At 42.9% G+C, this 16,437-nt stretch overlaps 1 protein-coding gene across 5 annotated transcripts in view; it reads left to right on the forward strand.

The window, feature by feature from the left end:
- Positions 1-16,437, forward strand: part of CDK12 (cyclin dependent kinase 12) — a 99,865-nt gene that overhangs the window by 23,057 nt on the left and 60,371 nt on the right. For all 5 annotated transcript variants that reach the window (XM_055132976.1, XM_055132977.1, XM_055132973.1 and 2 more), the window contains exons 3-5: positions 4,613-4,789; positions 9,702-9,841; positions 13,104-13,274. In XM_055132976.1, the coding sequence (XP_054988951.1) occupies positions 4,613-4,789; positions 9,702-9,841; positions 13,104-13,274 (488 nt within the window). The remainder of the gene's footprint in view (positions 1-4,612; positions 4,790-9,701; positions 9,842-13,103; positions 13,275-16,437) is intronic.

Raw genomic sequence — 16,437 nt, forward strand, 5'->3', positions numbered from 1 at the left:
ATATTTTTAAGTAATACATTTCAAGGGATAGATATATTTACTCTCTCTTTTTTTATAGATATATTCTTTATTCTATGTTAGGGAATAGTCATGTTAAAAATCTAGTTTTTGTAATTACTTTTCAAAGAGAAGTTAGCCTGTAATGTATTTAGAATTCTCAGATCTGTTTTAGCCTGAACAATTATGATGAACTAGATAAGACTTACTGTCTAGCATAGTTTTATTTATAGAATGAATCTGTATGTTGCACTATCTCTCTGAAGACATATAGGAAAATGTCCTTCCTTTACAAGTTGATCTGAAGACATTTTCCAGTAAAGCTTCCCATATCACTGCATACTATAATTCATTGTTTATCATGAGAGAGCTGCTGCCATCTGTCTTAATGATTCTGAAATAGTTGATCATACTCACTTTCTTTGAATGTTTAGCTTGAGGGTTATTTATCTCCCCATTATGGAGAGCCACTTAGCCCCTGGCAGTACTCAGGGGCTGGCTATTCCTGGCTCTGTGCTCAGGAATGACTCCTTGTGGTTCAGTGCAGTCCTGAGAATCAAACCAGATTTGGCCATATGAAAGTTGATTTCCTTGACTTCTATTTCTTCAGCCCTGTTTATCCACTTTTTTGTTTAAGTCATACCCAGCAGAGTTTAGGGCATACGCAGGCTCTATACTGAGAAATTACTCGTAACGGTCTTGGGGAACAATATAGGATGCTTGGGATTGAACCTAGGTTGGCTTCATGAAAGGCAAATCCCTACCCACTATACTACTGCTCAGGCCCTATAACTGATATTTCTTATAGAATATTGTAAAATAGTTTTTTAATTTTTAAGTTTTATGTTTTTTAGTAATATAACAATATTACATTGTAGAACTTTCATTCTTTTGGTTTGTTTTTAAGCCACCACCCAGTGGTGCTCTGGGATTGATTACTCTGGGCTCTGTACTCAGGAATCACTCCTGGCTGTGCTTGGAGAGACCAAGTGTGGTGCTGGGATCAAACCCCTTTTTTTTTTTTTTGGTTTTTGGGTCATACCCGGCGATGCACAGGGGTTACTCCTGGCTCTGCACTCAGTAATTACCCCTGGTGGTGCTCAGGGGACCATATGGGATGCTGGGAATCGAACCCGGGTCGGCCGTGTCTAAGGCAAGCGCCCTACCCACTGTGCTATCACTCCAGCCCCTCAAACCCCGTTTTTGACTGCATGCAAAGCAAGCATCCTACCGACTCTGGCTCGAACTTTTTTTTTTTTTTTTTTGGCTTTTTGGGTCACACCTGGCAATGCACAGGGGTTACTCCTGGCTCTGCACTCAGGAATTACTCCTGGTGGTTCTCAGGGGACCATATGAGATGCTGGGAATCGAACCCAGGTCAGCCGCGTGCAAGGCGAATGCCCTACCCGCTGTGCTATTGCTCCAGCCCCCAAGCTTTCATTCTTTGTTTAACTCTTTTCGTTGGGGCAGGGGTCTGAAGTGAAAATACAGCAGATAGTATGTTTACCTTGCATACGACAGACCCAGGTTTGATCCCTGGCGTTCCATATGGTCCTTTGAGCACTGCCAGAAGTAATTCCTGAGTACAAAGCCAGGAGTAACCCCTGAGCATCGCTAGGTGTGCATCTCCCCCCACCCCCTCTCCCCTCCACCAAAAAAAAGAAAAGTTTGGTGACTGGAGTGATAAAGCAGATAGGGCATTTGTCTTGCATGTGGCTGACCTGAGTTTGATTCCCAGAGTCCTCTATGGTTCCCTGAACAACTCCAGGAGTGATTTCCTGACTGCATAGTATGCCCTGAGCATCACCAGCTATCGCCCCAAAATCCAAAATAAAAATAATAATTACAGAATATGGGACAGGAGCAAGAGTACAGTGATTTCTAAGCACAAAGCAAGGAATAAACCCTGAGAACATCTGGGTATGACCGCCAGATTTATAAAAACAAAGGAAAATAAGCAATAGGCATGATGAACTTGGTAAATTTCTAATTATAATTTATGAATTTAAGATCCTAACTTACTGCATTTTATATTCTCTCAGTTAACATCTAGATAGAATTTGGGCAAGGGCTCTGGGGATCAGGGAGAGCTGGAGAGATAGCACAGCCAGTATGGATGGAGCTTTCTTTGGCATGTGGCCAACCTTGCACTGCTTATGGTCCCCTGAGTCTACCTAGGAGTAACTTACTGAGCACAGAGCCACACTTCTTGGTGTGACCTCAAGACCAAAAAATTCAAATAGAAATTTAAGGAAGGACAGTAAGCAGTTAAAGGGAACTATAACTATAATATACCAATATTATTTTTGTGGGGATAGGGATTTGGGGCCATATCCAGACAATGCTTAGAAATTACTTCTGGCTCTGGGGCTGGAGCAATAGCACAGCGTGTAGGGTGTTTGCCTTGCACGCGGCCGACCCGGGTTCGATTCCCAGCATCCCATATGGTCCCCTGAGCACCGCCAGGGGTAATTCCTGAGTGCAGAGCCAGGAGTAACCCCTGTGCATCACCGGGTGTGACCCAAAAAGCAAAAAAAAAAAAATAAAATAGAAATTACTTCTGGCTCTGTGCTAGAGTTAGCTCCTTTCAGTGTTTGGGGGACTGTCTGGTGCAGGTCTCCCCATGTAAAGTATGCACTGAGCCCATTGAGCTATCTCTGGTGCCCAAATTGTTTATTTCTTTATATGCTGTAGATTTTGTTTTTGTTTTTGTTTTGGGCTATACCTGGCAGCACTGGGGTTATTACTGGCTCTGCACTCTGGAATCACTCTTGCCAGTACTTGGGGGACTATATTGGATGACAGGGATTGAACCTTTGTTGGCTGTGTGCAAGGCAGGTGCCTTACTATAGATGTCTTTTTGTAAAAATGAAATATTTTTAACTTACAGAATGCTTGCTCGAGCGGGAACCAGTAACGTCTCCATTGTGAGACTTGTTACTGCTTTTGGCATATCGAATACACCACAAGGAGCTTGCCAGACTCTGCTGTGCAGGCTGGATACTCTGGGTAGCTTGCCAGTCTTTCCTCAACATAGAAAAAAATTTAAATTCTTAAAAAATTGCTCAGTCAACCTTGACTTACCAGAGGATCTGGAGGCTACCACCTGGGCGCTTTCCTCAAAGGAATTCACCAAACACAGAGAACACCTCCCGAGAAGGAGCATTAATTATCTTAGTGTTTTTTCCACTAAAAGTAAAAATTTTGGTGTTGGGGAGGTATGTGAACAAGCAAGTGCTAAGCAAGTGCTCTACTACTGAGCTGTGTTCTTTGCTCCTGTAGTTAATGTTTTGGCGCGAGGGTTGGGATAGGAATGGGGCTGGGGTAAATGCCCTGCCTCCTGTAATATATTTATAGTCTCCTATTTGTCATTTATAGTTTTGGGACCACAGGGCTTACTGGTGGTCTCAGGGCTTACTCCTGGCTCTGCTCTCAGATGTTACTCTGTCCAGTGCTCAGGGGACCATATTGAGTGCTGGGGATTGAATTCTGGTTGACCTTGTGCAAGGCAAGCACCTTTATTCCTGTATTGTCTCGCTGACCTATCTTTGTCATTTTATTTATTTATTTATTTATTTATTTATTTACTTATTTATTGTTTTGAGCAATACCCAGCAGTGCTCAGAACTTAACTTCTGTCTCTGTGCTGAGGGATCACTCCTTATAAGGGTCAAAGGACTATATAGGTTACCTCGGATTAAACCTAGGTCGGCCACTATCTGTTGTATTTTCTCACTAGCTTTCATCTTTGTGATTTTAGCATTTAACTACTATCATTATTCACTTTTAGTTAAAGTTTGAAATATTTTGAGAAATATTATGATAGAGAAAATCACATTCACACAATTTCCAGGTTTTTTTTAATTGAATCATCGTGAGATACAGTTACAAAGCTTTCATGTTTGAGTTTCAGTCATACAATGATCAAACACCCATCCCTCTACCAGTGCACATCTTCCACACCAACTTTCATAGTTTTTTTTTTTTAATTTATTATTTTGGGTCGTGTGTGTATATGTGTTGGGGGTGGGGGGCGGCACATTGTTTGATTCCCAGGACTTCCTCCTGTCTCTGTGCTCAGGAATCACTCCTGGCACTACTCAGGGGAGTAGATAGGATGCTGGGTATTGAACACCAGGTAAGCATCCCATGCCCCCTGTGCTAACTGTCTGGCCCCGTATCAGTTTTTTATTAGTAGTTATTTTTTTCATCGCTTACTGTACCTAACTTATAAATTATACTATGATTATGATATATATAGGAAAAAACAGTATATGTAGGGTTAAATTCTGGTTGCAATCTTAGGCATCCACTGTGGGTTTTAAAATTTATTCCTTAAGGGAAAATTGCTGTTGAATAATCTTTGAAAAGGTTTTTGGTTTTGGGCACACATGGATGTGCTTAGTCGTTATTCCTGGCTCTGTGCTCAGGGATCACTATTGTCAGGGCTCAGGGTACCATATGGTATGGTGAGTATCAAATCCAGGTAAGATACATGCAAGACAAGTGTTGTACCTTTTGTTCTATCTCTTCAGCCCCCTCTTTGAATGGTTTATTTGTGTATTCTTTGACTAATTGTGGTCTATCTCTCTCTTTTTTTTTTTCTATTGTTTAGTCCAAAAGAAACTCTACCTTCAAAACCTGTGAAGAAAGAAAAGGAACAAAGAACACGTCACTTACTCACAGACCTCCCTCTTCCTCCAGAGCTCCCAGGGGGGGATCCGTCTCCTCCAGACTCTCCAGAACCAAAGGCAATCACACCACCTCAGCAACCGTATAAAAAGAGACCAAAGTGAGTTTTTTTTTTTTTTGGTTTTTGGGTCACACCTGGCGATGCACAGGGGTTACTCCTGGCTCTTCACTCAGGAATTACCCCTGGGGGTGCTCAGGGGACCATATGGGACGCTGGAATTAGAACCCGGGTCAGCCGAGTGCAAGGCAAATGCCCTACCCCCTGTGCTATCACTCCAGCCCCCCAAAGTGAGGTTTTTTTTTTTTTTTCTTTTTGGGTCACACCCAGCGATGCTCAGGGGTTACTCCTGGCTTTGCACTCAGGAATTACTCCTGGCAGTGCTTGGGGGACCATATGGGATGCCGGCGATCGAACCCGGGTCGGCCGCGTTGCCGCCCCCCAAAGTGAGTTTTTAAGGAAACTTTTCTTACAGTAGTTTTTCTTTTTTTAAAATATATTTTTTCTATTACATCACTGTGAGATTGACCCTTACAAAGCTGTTCATGATTAAATTTCATACAGCGATCAACAGCCTTCCCTCTACTAGTGTACATTTCCCAGCACTTAGTATCTCCAGTTCTCCTCACCCCTTCACCTCCCCTCTTCTCTCTTCCTCTCTCTCTCCCTCCCCCCTTTCAGGCATTGTGATTTGCAAATATAGATACTAAAACATTGTCATGTATATCCCTTTACCTACTATTATTGTTATACTGGTCCCTTCTCTGTTTTACCCACACTGCCCCACATAGAGAATTCCTGTTCCTTTTTAATTTTTTTTTTTAATTTGTTTGTTTTGGGTTTTTTTTTTTTTTTTTGCTTTTTGGGTCACACCCAGTGATGCTCAGGGGTTACTCCTGGCTCTGCACTCAGGAATCACTCCCAGTGATGCTCGGGGGACCATATGGGATGCTGGGAATTGAACCTGGATCAGCTGCATGCAAGGCAAACAGTTTACCTGCTGAGTGATAGCACAGTGTTTGCCTTGCACGTGGCCGACCCGGGTTCGATTCTTCCGTCCCTCTCAGAGAGCCCGGCAAGCTACTAAGAGTATCTCACCCTCATGGCAGAGCCTGGCAAGCTACCCGTGGCGTTTTCAATATGCCAAAAACAGTAACAACAAGTCTCACAATGGAAACGTACTGGTGCCCGCTTGAGCAAATCGATGAACAACGGGATGACAGTGACAGTGACTGCCCCATACATACTTGTGGTAGATTGCAACCATTGACCAATCCTCCTAGCCCCTATTTTCCATGGCCTCGGACATAAGTGTTCTACTATTTCTTTCTTTTTTTTTTATAACAGTCATTCTATATCTATCCCTCTTCTTCTGACTCATTTAATTTAGCATGATGCTCTCCATGTCTATTCATTTATAGGCACATTTTTTGATTTTTTTTCCTAACTAGCTGCGTAGTATTCCATTGTGTGTTCCATTATGGCATTATGCCATAGAAGAAGAGTGGAGGTGAAGGGGTGAGGAGAATTGGAGAAACTAAGATACATTCCATTATGCCATATTCCATTATGGCAATCCATGCCATAATTTCTTCATTCATCTGTTCTCGGGCACTCAGATTGTTTGTAGATTCCGGTTACTGTGAATAATTTCTGCTGTGTGTTATTTGGCCTCCAGGGTATATTCCCAGAAGTAGTATTACTGGGTCAAATGGAAGCTCAATTTTCTAGTTTTTTGGGGAATGTCCATATTGTTTTCCAAAAAAGGTTGGACCAGTTCCCCCCTCTCACCTTTTTTCCTTTTGGTTTTTGGACTACTCATTGCTTTGTGCTTGGGTTCACTCCTAGTGGTGCTTTAATTGGCAGTGTGGTACCAGGGATCAAACCCAGGTCTCTCATAAAAACATGTGTTATAAGTAGTAAGTAGGGCACTTGCCTTGCATATGGGCAGCCCAGATTCAATCTCAGGCCTACCTATGGTCCCCTGTACCTTTACATGCAGAAAACATGTGTTCAGGGCTTGAGAGATAGTATATTCTTACATGCAATGCAAGTGCTGTACTACTGAGCTACATTTAGTGGGTGGGGGCTTGCCTTGGACAGGATTGACATGGGTTCGATTCCCAACATCCTGTATAGCCCCCTAAGCATTTCCAGGAGTAATTCCTAAATGCAAACCCAGGAGTAACCCCTGAGCATTGCCGTGTGTGCACCCCTAAAAAAGAAAAAATATGTGTTCAACCTGTTAAACTATCTCTCTCACCCTTAGCTATACCTTCTTCCTTTAGCTTTGCGCATAAATTCCAGATTTTATACCACAGTTCACATCAGTAGGGTCATAAGTAGGGCTAAATGTACATCTTTTAAACAATATTTTGTTGGTAGTGGTTTTGGTCATAATCAGCAGTGCTGGGCCTGGTAGGTTGGACTATTCCTGGCTCTCTGTTACAAGAATCACCCCTGGTGATGCTTGGGTAACCATAGGTGGTGCTGAGAATTCATACCAGGGTCTTAACTGCCACAGCTGTATACAAGTCCAGTGCCTTACCTTCTTTACTGTCTGTCTCTTTATCCCTCAAATATACCTCTTTTTGGCTTTGTTTTTGGTCCACACCTGGGAGTGCACAGGACTAATTCCTGGCTTTTCGTTCAGGGATCACTCCTGGTGGGGTTTAGGAGACCATAATATGGTGCCAGGATTGAACCTGAATGTGCTGCATGCTAGGCATGTGCCCTGCTCACTGTATTATTGCTCTGGCTGGAGCAATTTTTAGTGGATAAAACCCTACTGTATTTTTAGTGGATAAAACCCTTCCTTAGAGAACCCTTTGTCTGTGTAAGTAAAATTTAGATACAATCTGTGTTAATAGAAGAGCTGTAAGTTTTCAAGTTCATATATATTGTGAACAGTGCTCTCCTTTAAGGAATGATTCCCTTTTTGGGCCAGAATGATAGTATAATGGGTAGAGCATTTGCCTGTCACACACCTGACCCAGCAGATTTTATCCCCAGCTCACCTGTGGTCCCCTGAGCCCTGCCAAGAGTGATTTCCTGGACCTAAGAGGCAGGAGTAAATACTGAGCATTACTGAGTGTGTCCCAAGCTTTCTTCTCCCACACTTCTTCCCTCCCCTCCCCAGAAAAGGGGGGAAAATGCCCTTTTATTCAGGGTAATAATCAAACATGTACACCTTAATGAAAATAAATAGATGGGGGTTTTCATCCCCCAAGCATTTGTATAGTAATATCTATAGTTTTTATTTGTTTGTTTTGTTGTTAGTTTTTGGACCATTCCCAGCAATGCTTAGGGGTTGCTCCTGGCTCTGCACTTAGGAATCATTCCTGGTGTTGCTTGGAGGACCATATGGGATAACTGGGTCAGCTGCATGGCAAACACTCTACATGCTGTACTATCTCTGGCCCAATGTGGTAGCATCTGAATTAAATTCTTGATTATTAGCATTTCTTTTATTAATAAAAATACTTTTCAATATTATTGCCAAAGTTTTGTATTTTTTTTCTTTTTTTGGATTTTTGGTTCACACCCAGCGATGCTCAGGGCTGACTCCTGGCTCTGCACTCCTGGCGGTGCTTGGGGGACCATATGGGATGCTGGGAATCGAACCCGGGTTGGCTGAATGCAAGGCAAATGCCTACTCGCTGTACTATCGCTCCAGCCCCAAAAGTTTTATATTTTTATGGTAAAACTATGACATAGGGATTCTTCCTCCATTTTGTTTTTCAGAAGGCCATGCCCAGTTGTACTGGGAGCTATTTCTGATTCCTTCATCGGAGGTCACTCATGGTTATGTTCTGGAGACTGTGTGGTTCTGGGAATTAAACTGGGGTCAGCCGCGTGAAAGAAAACAACTTTAATCCTTGTACTTTCATTCTGGTTCTATTTTATCTTTTGTTTTTTTGTTATATCTGGGAATGCTCAGGGGTTACTCCCAGTTTGGTGCTGGGGGTGGGTGTTGGGGTGAGGAGTCACACCTAGTAACGTTCAGGTTAGGGTTGGATCCAGATTTTCTGCATAGTTCCTTCAGGGGCCAGAGAGATAGTACAGCGGGTAGGCTGCTTGCCTTGTACACAGGCAATCTGGGTTCTATCCCTGGCAACCTTTGTGGTCTCTAGAGCGCCACCAGGAGTGACTGCAATGTGGAATTAGGAGTAACCCCTGAGTATAGTTGGGTGTGCCTCAAACAGCAATAACAAAAAGCGATAAAACAAAAACCCAAAGCATTTGCTCTAGTCCACTTAGCTATTATTTTGCCCTCTATTTCCTATTTTATAGTTGAGTCAGGAAGAGAGCTTAGAAAACAAACAGATCAGCTCTATTGTTTTATCTTCTATCTTCTGAAAGCTACAAATTTTGTGTTTTAGCTACGATGGGAAACTATTGATTTCATTTCATTTGATTCCTGCTTTAGTATTCATTTATGCTATTTATTTTGAAGATCCAGGGATTGAACTCTGGACTTCACATGCAAAAGCCTGCCCTAGTCCCAGCCCAGATTTCTGTCTGTCTTTGTGTGTGTGTGTATGTGTGGGGGGTAGGAGGGCATACCCTATGATACTCAGGGGTTACTCCTGCACTCAGGAACCACTTCTTGTGGGATTCTGGGATCAAACCTGAACAAGGCAAATGCCGTACCCACTGTACTGTCTCTCGACCCTAGATTTCTGCCTTTTTTTTTTTTTTATTTTTTTTATTTTTTTTGCTTTTTGGATCACAACTGGCGATGCACAGGGGTTACTCCTGGCTCTGCACTCAGGAATTACCCCTGGCCGTGCTCAGGGGACCATATGGGATGCTGGGATTTGAACCCGGGTTGGCCGCGTGCAAGGCAAACGCCCTACCCGCTGTGCTATCTCTCCAGCCCCAGATTTCTGCCTTTTTAATAAGGAAAATCATTAAAGATCCAAGGTCCGGTGAAATCACTAAAGAATTCTGTTTTCATCTTTGAATAGTCAATATTGATAATAAGTATTTTTACTTTTGTTTCGCCTCTTAGAATATGTTGTCCTCGTTATGGAGAAAGAAGACAAACAGAAAGTGACTGGGGAAAACGCTGTGTAGACAAGTTTGACATTATTGGGATTATTGGAGAAGGAACCTATGGCCAAGTATATAAAGCCAAGGACAAAGACACAGGTAAATGATGCTATAAAACTTTATAAATCACTTATTACTGTCATCCCATTGCTCATCAATTTGCTTGAGCAAGCACCAGTAATGTCTCCATTGTGAGATTTGTTGTTAATGTTTTTGGCATATCAAATACACCATAGGTAGCTTGCCAGGCTCTGCCCTGTGGGCAGGATACTCTTGGTAGCTCGCCGGGCTCTCCAAGAGGGGCGGATGAATCGAACCTGGGTCGGCCTCGTGCAAGGCAAACATCCTGCCCGCTGTGCAATTCAGCCATAGGTTTGTTCTTCAAGCTCATGTGTTTCCTTGAACATATACTTACACTCTTTTTGTCTCTGGCTTTATTTTAGAAAAAAATAATCAATATAACTTTCTCAAATGGATTGAGAAAAAAAATAACACCTGCGTATTTATTTGGTCTCCAAAAGTTACTAACCTTTCTCCCCAAAAAGATTACACCCCCACCTTTCTTTTCCTTATTGTTATAGTGATTAGTTATAGACAGACTTGATTGTAGGGCTCACGGACTTGGTTGTACTCATTAATAAATCACACTTTTCACTCAGGTGCTTTCTTATTTTAGTTATATTGTTTGCTGGGGGTTGCAACATGTAGGGTTCTAAATAGCTGATTTGTTGGAATTGATCTTGGTGCTTAAAAGTAGCACTGGAGAGTCACACAATGCCTCACACATGCAAGTTTGGTGTTTTTGTTAATGAGCCTTTCTCTGGACCCAAGAATAGTACTATTTAACTGTTATAAAATGCTCCTCTTGGGCCAGAACGATAGTAGGGCAATTTGTCTTGCAGGAGGCCGACCCAGGTTCGATCTCCAGCATCCCATATGGTCCCCCAAACACCACCAGGAGTAATTCTTTTTTTTTTTTTTGGTTTTTGGGTCACACCCGGCGATGCACAGGGGTTACTCCTGGCTCTTCACTCAGGAATTACCCCTGGCGGTGCTCAGGGGACCACATGGGATGCTGGGATTAGAACCCGAGTTGGCTGCGTGCAAGGCAAACGCCCTACCCGCTGTGCTATCGCTCCAGCCCCAGGAGTAATTCTTGAGTGCAGAGTCAGGATTAACCTCTGAGCATCGCTGAGTGTGACTCAAAAAGCAAAAACAAACAAAACTGCTCTTGTCTGTTGTAAATGTTTTATACTAAAATATTCAAGGTATTTATGGAATAGAGAATGAAAACAAAGTTTGCTTTTTATTTGATTAAGAATTAGTTCTTTTTTTTTTTTTTTTTTTTTTTTTTTGCTTTTTGGGTCACACCCAGCGATGCTCAGGGGTTACTCTTGGCTCTGCACTCAGGAATTACTCCTGGCGGTGCTTGGGGGACCATATGGGATGCCGGGGATCGAACCCGGGTCGGCCGCATGCAAGGCAAACGCCCTACCCGCTGTGCTATTGCTCCGGCCCCAAGAATTAGTTCTTGAAGATAAAAGTAATTTGAATCAGGCCAGAACTATAGTACGGCGGGTAAGGCACTTTACCTGTACTGGCTAACCCAGGTTTGATTCCCAGCATCTCATATGGAATCTTGAGCACTTCCTTGAGTTATTCCTGAGTGCAGAGCCAGGATTAAGTCCTGAGCATCCCTGGGCATGATTCAAAACACACACATACACACCATCCCACCCCCCTAACCCCACCCCCCACTCCTCCCTGCCAAAAAAAGCAATTTGAATTTTTGTTTGTTGTTTGGCTTTTTTGGGGTCACACCTGCTGATGCTCAGGGATTATTCCTGGCTCTGCACTCAGGAATTACTCCTGGCAGTGCTCGGGGGACCATATGGGATGCCAGGGATTGAACCCAGGTTAGCCATGTGTAAGACAAGCACCCTACCCACTGTACTATTGCCCGCCCCCTGATTTGAATTATTGTTTTTGTAATCTGAAGTTTTCAGCTGATTTTTTTTATGGGGCCATGCCCAGCAGTGCTTAGGGTTTACTCCTTCTTCTGTGCTCAGGGGTCACTCCTGGTGTTGCTCAGGGGACTTTATGAGATGCTGAAAATTGAACCTGAGGTGCTGGGGATCGAACATGGTTTGGCTGGGTACTGATCAAACTTCCTACCTGCTGTACTGTATGTCTAGCCTTTAACTGAAAGCAAATCAGAATTTTTAAGTCCTGGGGCCAGAGAGATGACTCATTGTGCTGAACACATGCTTTACTTGTGGGAGTTCTGGATTTAGGTTTCAGCACCATGTCACTGCTGGGAGCAGTTTTTGAACACTGCAGGTCTGATCACCCCTATACCGCCTCCCACCAACAAAACAAAAAAGTTTCAGATTTTTAAAAGTAAGACCAAATAAAGGAATATATTTTTTTCTTTTCATTTTTTTTTTGAGCGGGGAGGCTTATGGGGTCACACTTAACAATGCTCAGTGGTTACCCCTGGCTCTGCACTTAGGAAAATACAGTGCTCAGAGGACCATATGGGATACCAGGGATCAAACCCTGATCAGCCGCGTGCAAGGCAAGCACCCCTACCCGCTGTACTACCACTCCAGTCCAAAAGGACTATATGTGTATATATATATATGTATATATATGTGTGTGTGTGTGTGTATATATATATATATATATACATATATATATATTTTTTTTATGGGTCACAGCTGGCAATGCACAGGGGTTACTCCTGGCTCTGCACTCAGGAATCACCCCTGATGGTGCTCAGAAGACCATATAGGATACTGGGAATCGAACCCTGGTCGGCCGCGTGCAAGGCAAACACCCTACCCGCTGTACTATTGCTCCAGCCCCAAAAGGACTATATTTTTATATATCAAGTTATAGTTATTAGGCACATAGTATTTATTACTTAAAGCAGGGTTGTAATTCAGTTATAACAATTACCAGATATGAGCGCGATCTGGCTGTGACTTCTGTCACCCCATTGATTGCCAAGGTTGATCTCAGCTGATCTGTCTGAATAGGCAGGTGTCGCCTTCCTCTCTCACCACTCCATGAGTGTCCCTCCTGAAGCTGCATGCTCAGTGGAAGAGGACAGCCTTGCCCAAATGGGGATGGTGTTCGGTCGAGGGTATACAAGTAGCTGCGCTCCCCTGCTAGAACCTCTAAACAAGCACTCAAGAACAGTTAACCTTCCATGTATGAGGCCCTGCACCACAAAAAATAAACTTGAAGTGTGTCTTCTAGAACAAAGATGTGTATCTCTTCATAATGGTGGTAGGTTCATATTGGTGGCCAAAAAATTCTAATTGCAATAATAACGAATTGAATTCTGTTCTGACAGGAGAGCTAGTGGCCTTGAAGAAGGTGAGACTAGACAATGAGAAAGAGGGTTTTCCAATCACAGCGATTCGTGAGATCAAAATTCTTCGTCAGCTCATCCATCGAAGTGTTGTTAACATGAAGGAAATTGTCACCGATAAACAAGATGCTCTGGATTTCAAGAAGGACAAAGGTACTAGAAACACGTATCTATAGGGTAGATTTGGGTTTGTACTCTGGTTTTCCTTTTATCTTCTGTGCCTCTTTGAATTTTTCAGTAGGTCACGCTAGAATCCAGCTTCTTTCTTTAATTAGCATCAGAAGATATTAGCATGTCTTATGGTAAAGTTATTTTCAAAATGTCTTTTTATCATATTTATAGAAAATATAAAGAATTTGGATTTTTCAGTAGATCATACTAAAATCCAACTTTTTTTTTGCTTTTTTACTTTTTGGGTCACACCTGGCAATGCACAGGGGTTACTCCTGGCTCTGCACTCAGGAATTACTCCTGGTGATGGTCAGGGGACCATATGGGATGCTGGGAATTGAACCTGGGTCGGCCGAGTGCAAGGCAAACACCCTACCCGCTGTGCTATCACTCCAGCCCCTAAAATCCAACTTTTTAATTTATTTTTGTTTTTTTGTGCCACACCCAACAAGGCTAAGGGATTACTCTTGGCTCTACACTCAGGAATTAGTACTGGTATTTAATTCCCTTATTAAATACTGGGAATCAAAGAGTCTGGCTTGGCCTTGTGCAAGGCAAATGCTCTACCCAATGTACTCTACAGCCCTTCCAGCTCCTTTTTTTTTTTTTTTGGCGTTGGGGAGCTGCAAGGAGGCACACCTGATGCTGCTCAGGGGTTACTCCTGGCTCTGCACTCAGGAATCACTAATGGCTTTGCTTGGTTCACCATGTTTGGTGTCAGAGCTTGAACTCGGGTCTCTTGCATGCAAGGCAAGCGCCCTACCCCTATACTGTTGCTACACCCCCTGAAAATCCAGAGTCTTTAATCCACATCAGAATTAACATGTTGAGGCTGGAGAGATAGTACAGAAGTTAGGGTGCTTCTCTTGCACCCAGCTGACCTCATAGGCATTGCTCAGGGCACTATATGTGGTCCCTGGGATCAAACTTGGGTTGACTGTATGCCAGGCAACTTAATTTATCCCTGTCCTCCAGGAAAGCAAACAAAATTTAAAACAATAGCTTGATTGTTTATACTTATAGTTATTATTTTGGGGACTACATTTATTTTGAGAAGAAAGTAAAAACAGGTTTTACTCCTATCTACGACAAATAAACCTAATTCAGCTAAATAATTGTTTTTTTTGGGGGGCTATACCTAGCAGTGTTGGGACTACTTTTGACTTAGTGTTCAGGATTCACTCATGCCAGGGTCAAGTGACTGTGTGGGGTGCTAGGGAATCGTACTACTGTACTACCTGGCCCCTGCAGCTGTATCTTAACTTAATTTTGTTTTGATAGTTTAAAATTTAGAACATTTATTGTAAAACTTTTTTTTTTTCTTTTTGGGTCACACCCAACAATGCTCAGGGGTTACTCCGAGCTCTGCACTCAGGAATTACTCCTGGCGGTGCTCGGGGACCATATGGGATGCTGAGAATCAAACCCGCGTCGACTGCGTTCAAGGCAAATGCTGTTCTATCACTCCAGCCCCTTGTAAAACATTCTTTTTTTTTTCTCCCCTTTTTTCTTTTTGGGTCACACCCGGCGATGCACAGGGCTTATTCCTGGCTCTGCTCTCAGGAATTACTCCTGGGGGTGCTCAGGGACCGTGTGGGATGCTGGGAATCTAACCCAGGTTGGCCACCTGCAAGGCAAACGCTCTGCCCTCTGTGCTATTGCTCCAGCCCTTGTAAAACATTCTTGTTAAGTCACATAGTGGTTTGTAATTTCTGTTTCTGGGAGATAAAGTTACTTGTTTTTTACATGCTTAAGTTTGAAGTGACTTATTTTTTGTTATTGAGATACAATGTTTGAAGTAGTATCTGATACCCAACCTCCTTTTTACTAGAGCGAGTCTGAGATGGCAAGCATATCGAAATGGTATTTGTGAATATAGTCTGGATTGTTAAGGATAATATGATGAAGTACAGAAAATTGGGACGTTAGTAATAGGGCCAGAGAGATAGCTCAGTGAGCTGAGTCCATGCTTTGCATTAAGGAGGCCCAGGTTTCATCCCTGACTCTGTCTGAATGGTTCCCTAAGAATCACCAGGAGCACAGAGCCTTAATGATTAATACTGGGAAAATAGAAGTTATTATTCATACTACATTTATTTTGCCATAACTGAGATAAAAGTATATTTAGTACTTTGTAACTTGTCATAAGTAGCTTTCTATATCACCAACATGATTAATTTTGTTTTTGTTTTGTTTTTGGGTCACACCATGTGATGCTTGGTGTTTACTCCTGGCTCTGAGCTCAGGAATCATTCCTGGGCAATGCTGGGGGAACTATATGGGTATCGAACCCTGGTCAGCTGCTTGTGCACAAGCGTGTAAGGTGAATGCTCTGACTGCTGTTCTATCACTCATTGGGGATTTTTTTTTTATCTTTTTGGGTCATCTGGCTCTGCACACAGGAGTTACCCTGGTGATGCTTGATCCATATAGGATCAAATCCGGATTGGCCACATGCAAGATAAATACCCTACCCACTATAGTATCACTCTAGTCCTTGCCCCTATCATTAATATGTTTTAATGACTGCGTAAAGGTAGAAGAATCCAACTGTCCTTGTCCCTATTGAGTAACTCTGAGGATGCTCAATAGTTTAGGGACTGGAGAGAGAGCTCAGTGGGTTGAGCTCATACTTTTGTATGCAGGAGGTCTGGATTGGAGATCTCCCTCCTTCACCTTACATTATCTCCTAAATAATGAGCCAGCAGTATCATCTCCTAAGCAAAGAGCCCCTGAGCACTGCCAGGACTGCAAAAAAGCCTCCAAAAAATAAAAAAAAACACATAGTAGCAAAGCATTAGACATCCATAATGCTCTTGGCCTCCTGGGATCACTCCTAGTGGGGCTTAGAGGACCCTACGTATAAGGTTGGCAGTAGACTCTGAGCTCTGGGCCACAATAACTTTTTTTTTTCTTTTTTGAGTCACATCCAGTGAAGCTCAGGGGTTACTCCTGGCTCTGCACTCAGGAATTACTCCTGACTGTACTTGAAGGACTATATGGGATGCCTGGAATTCAACCCAGGTCGGTCTGCCATGTGCAAGGCAAACGCCCTACTCACAGCACTATTGCTCCAACCCCACAAAAATATATATATTTTTTTCTTTTTGGGTCACACCCAGTGGTGCACAGGGGTTACTCCTGG

This window comes from Sorex araneus, chromosome 3, assembly GCF_027595985.1.
Source record: "Sorex araneus isolate mSorAra2 chromosome 3, mSorAra2.pri, whole genome shotgun sequence".
Lineage (NCBI taxonomy): Eukaryota > Metazoa > Chordata > Mammalia > Eulipotyphla > Soricidae > Sorex > Sorex araneus.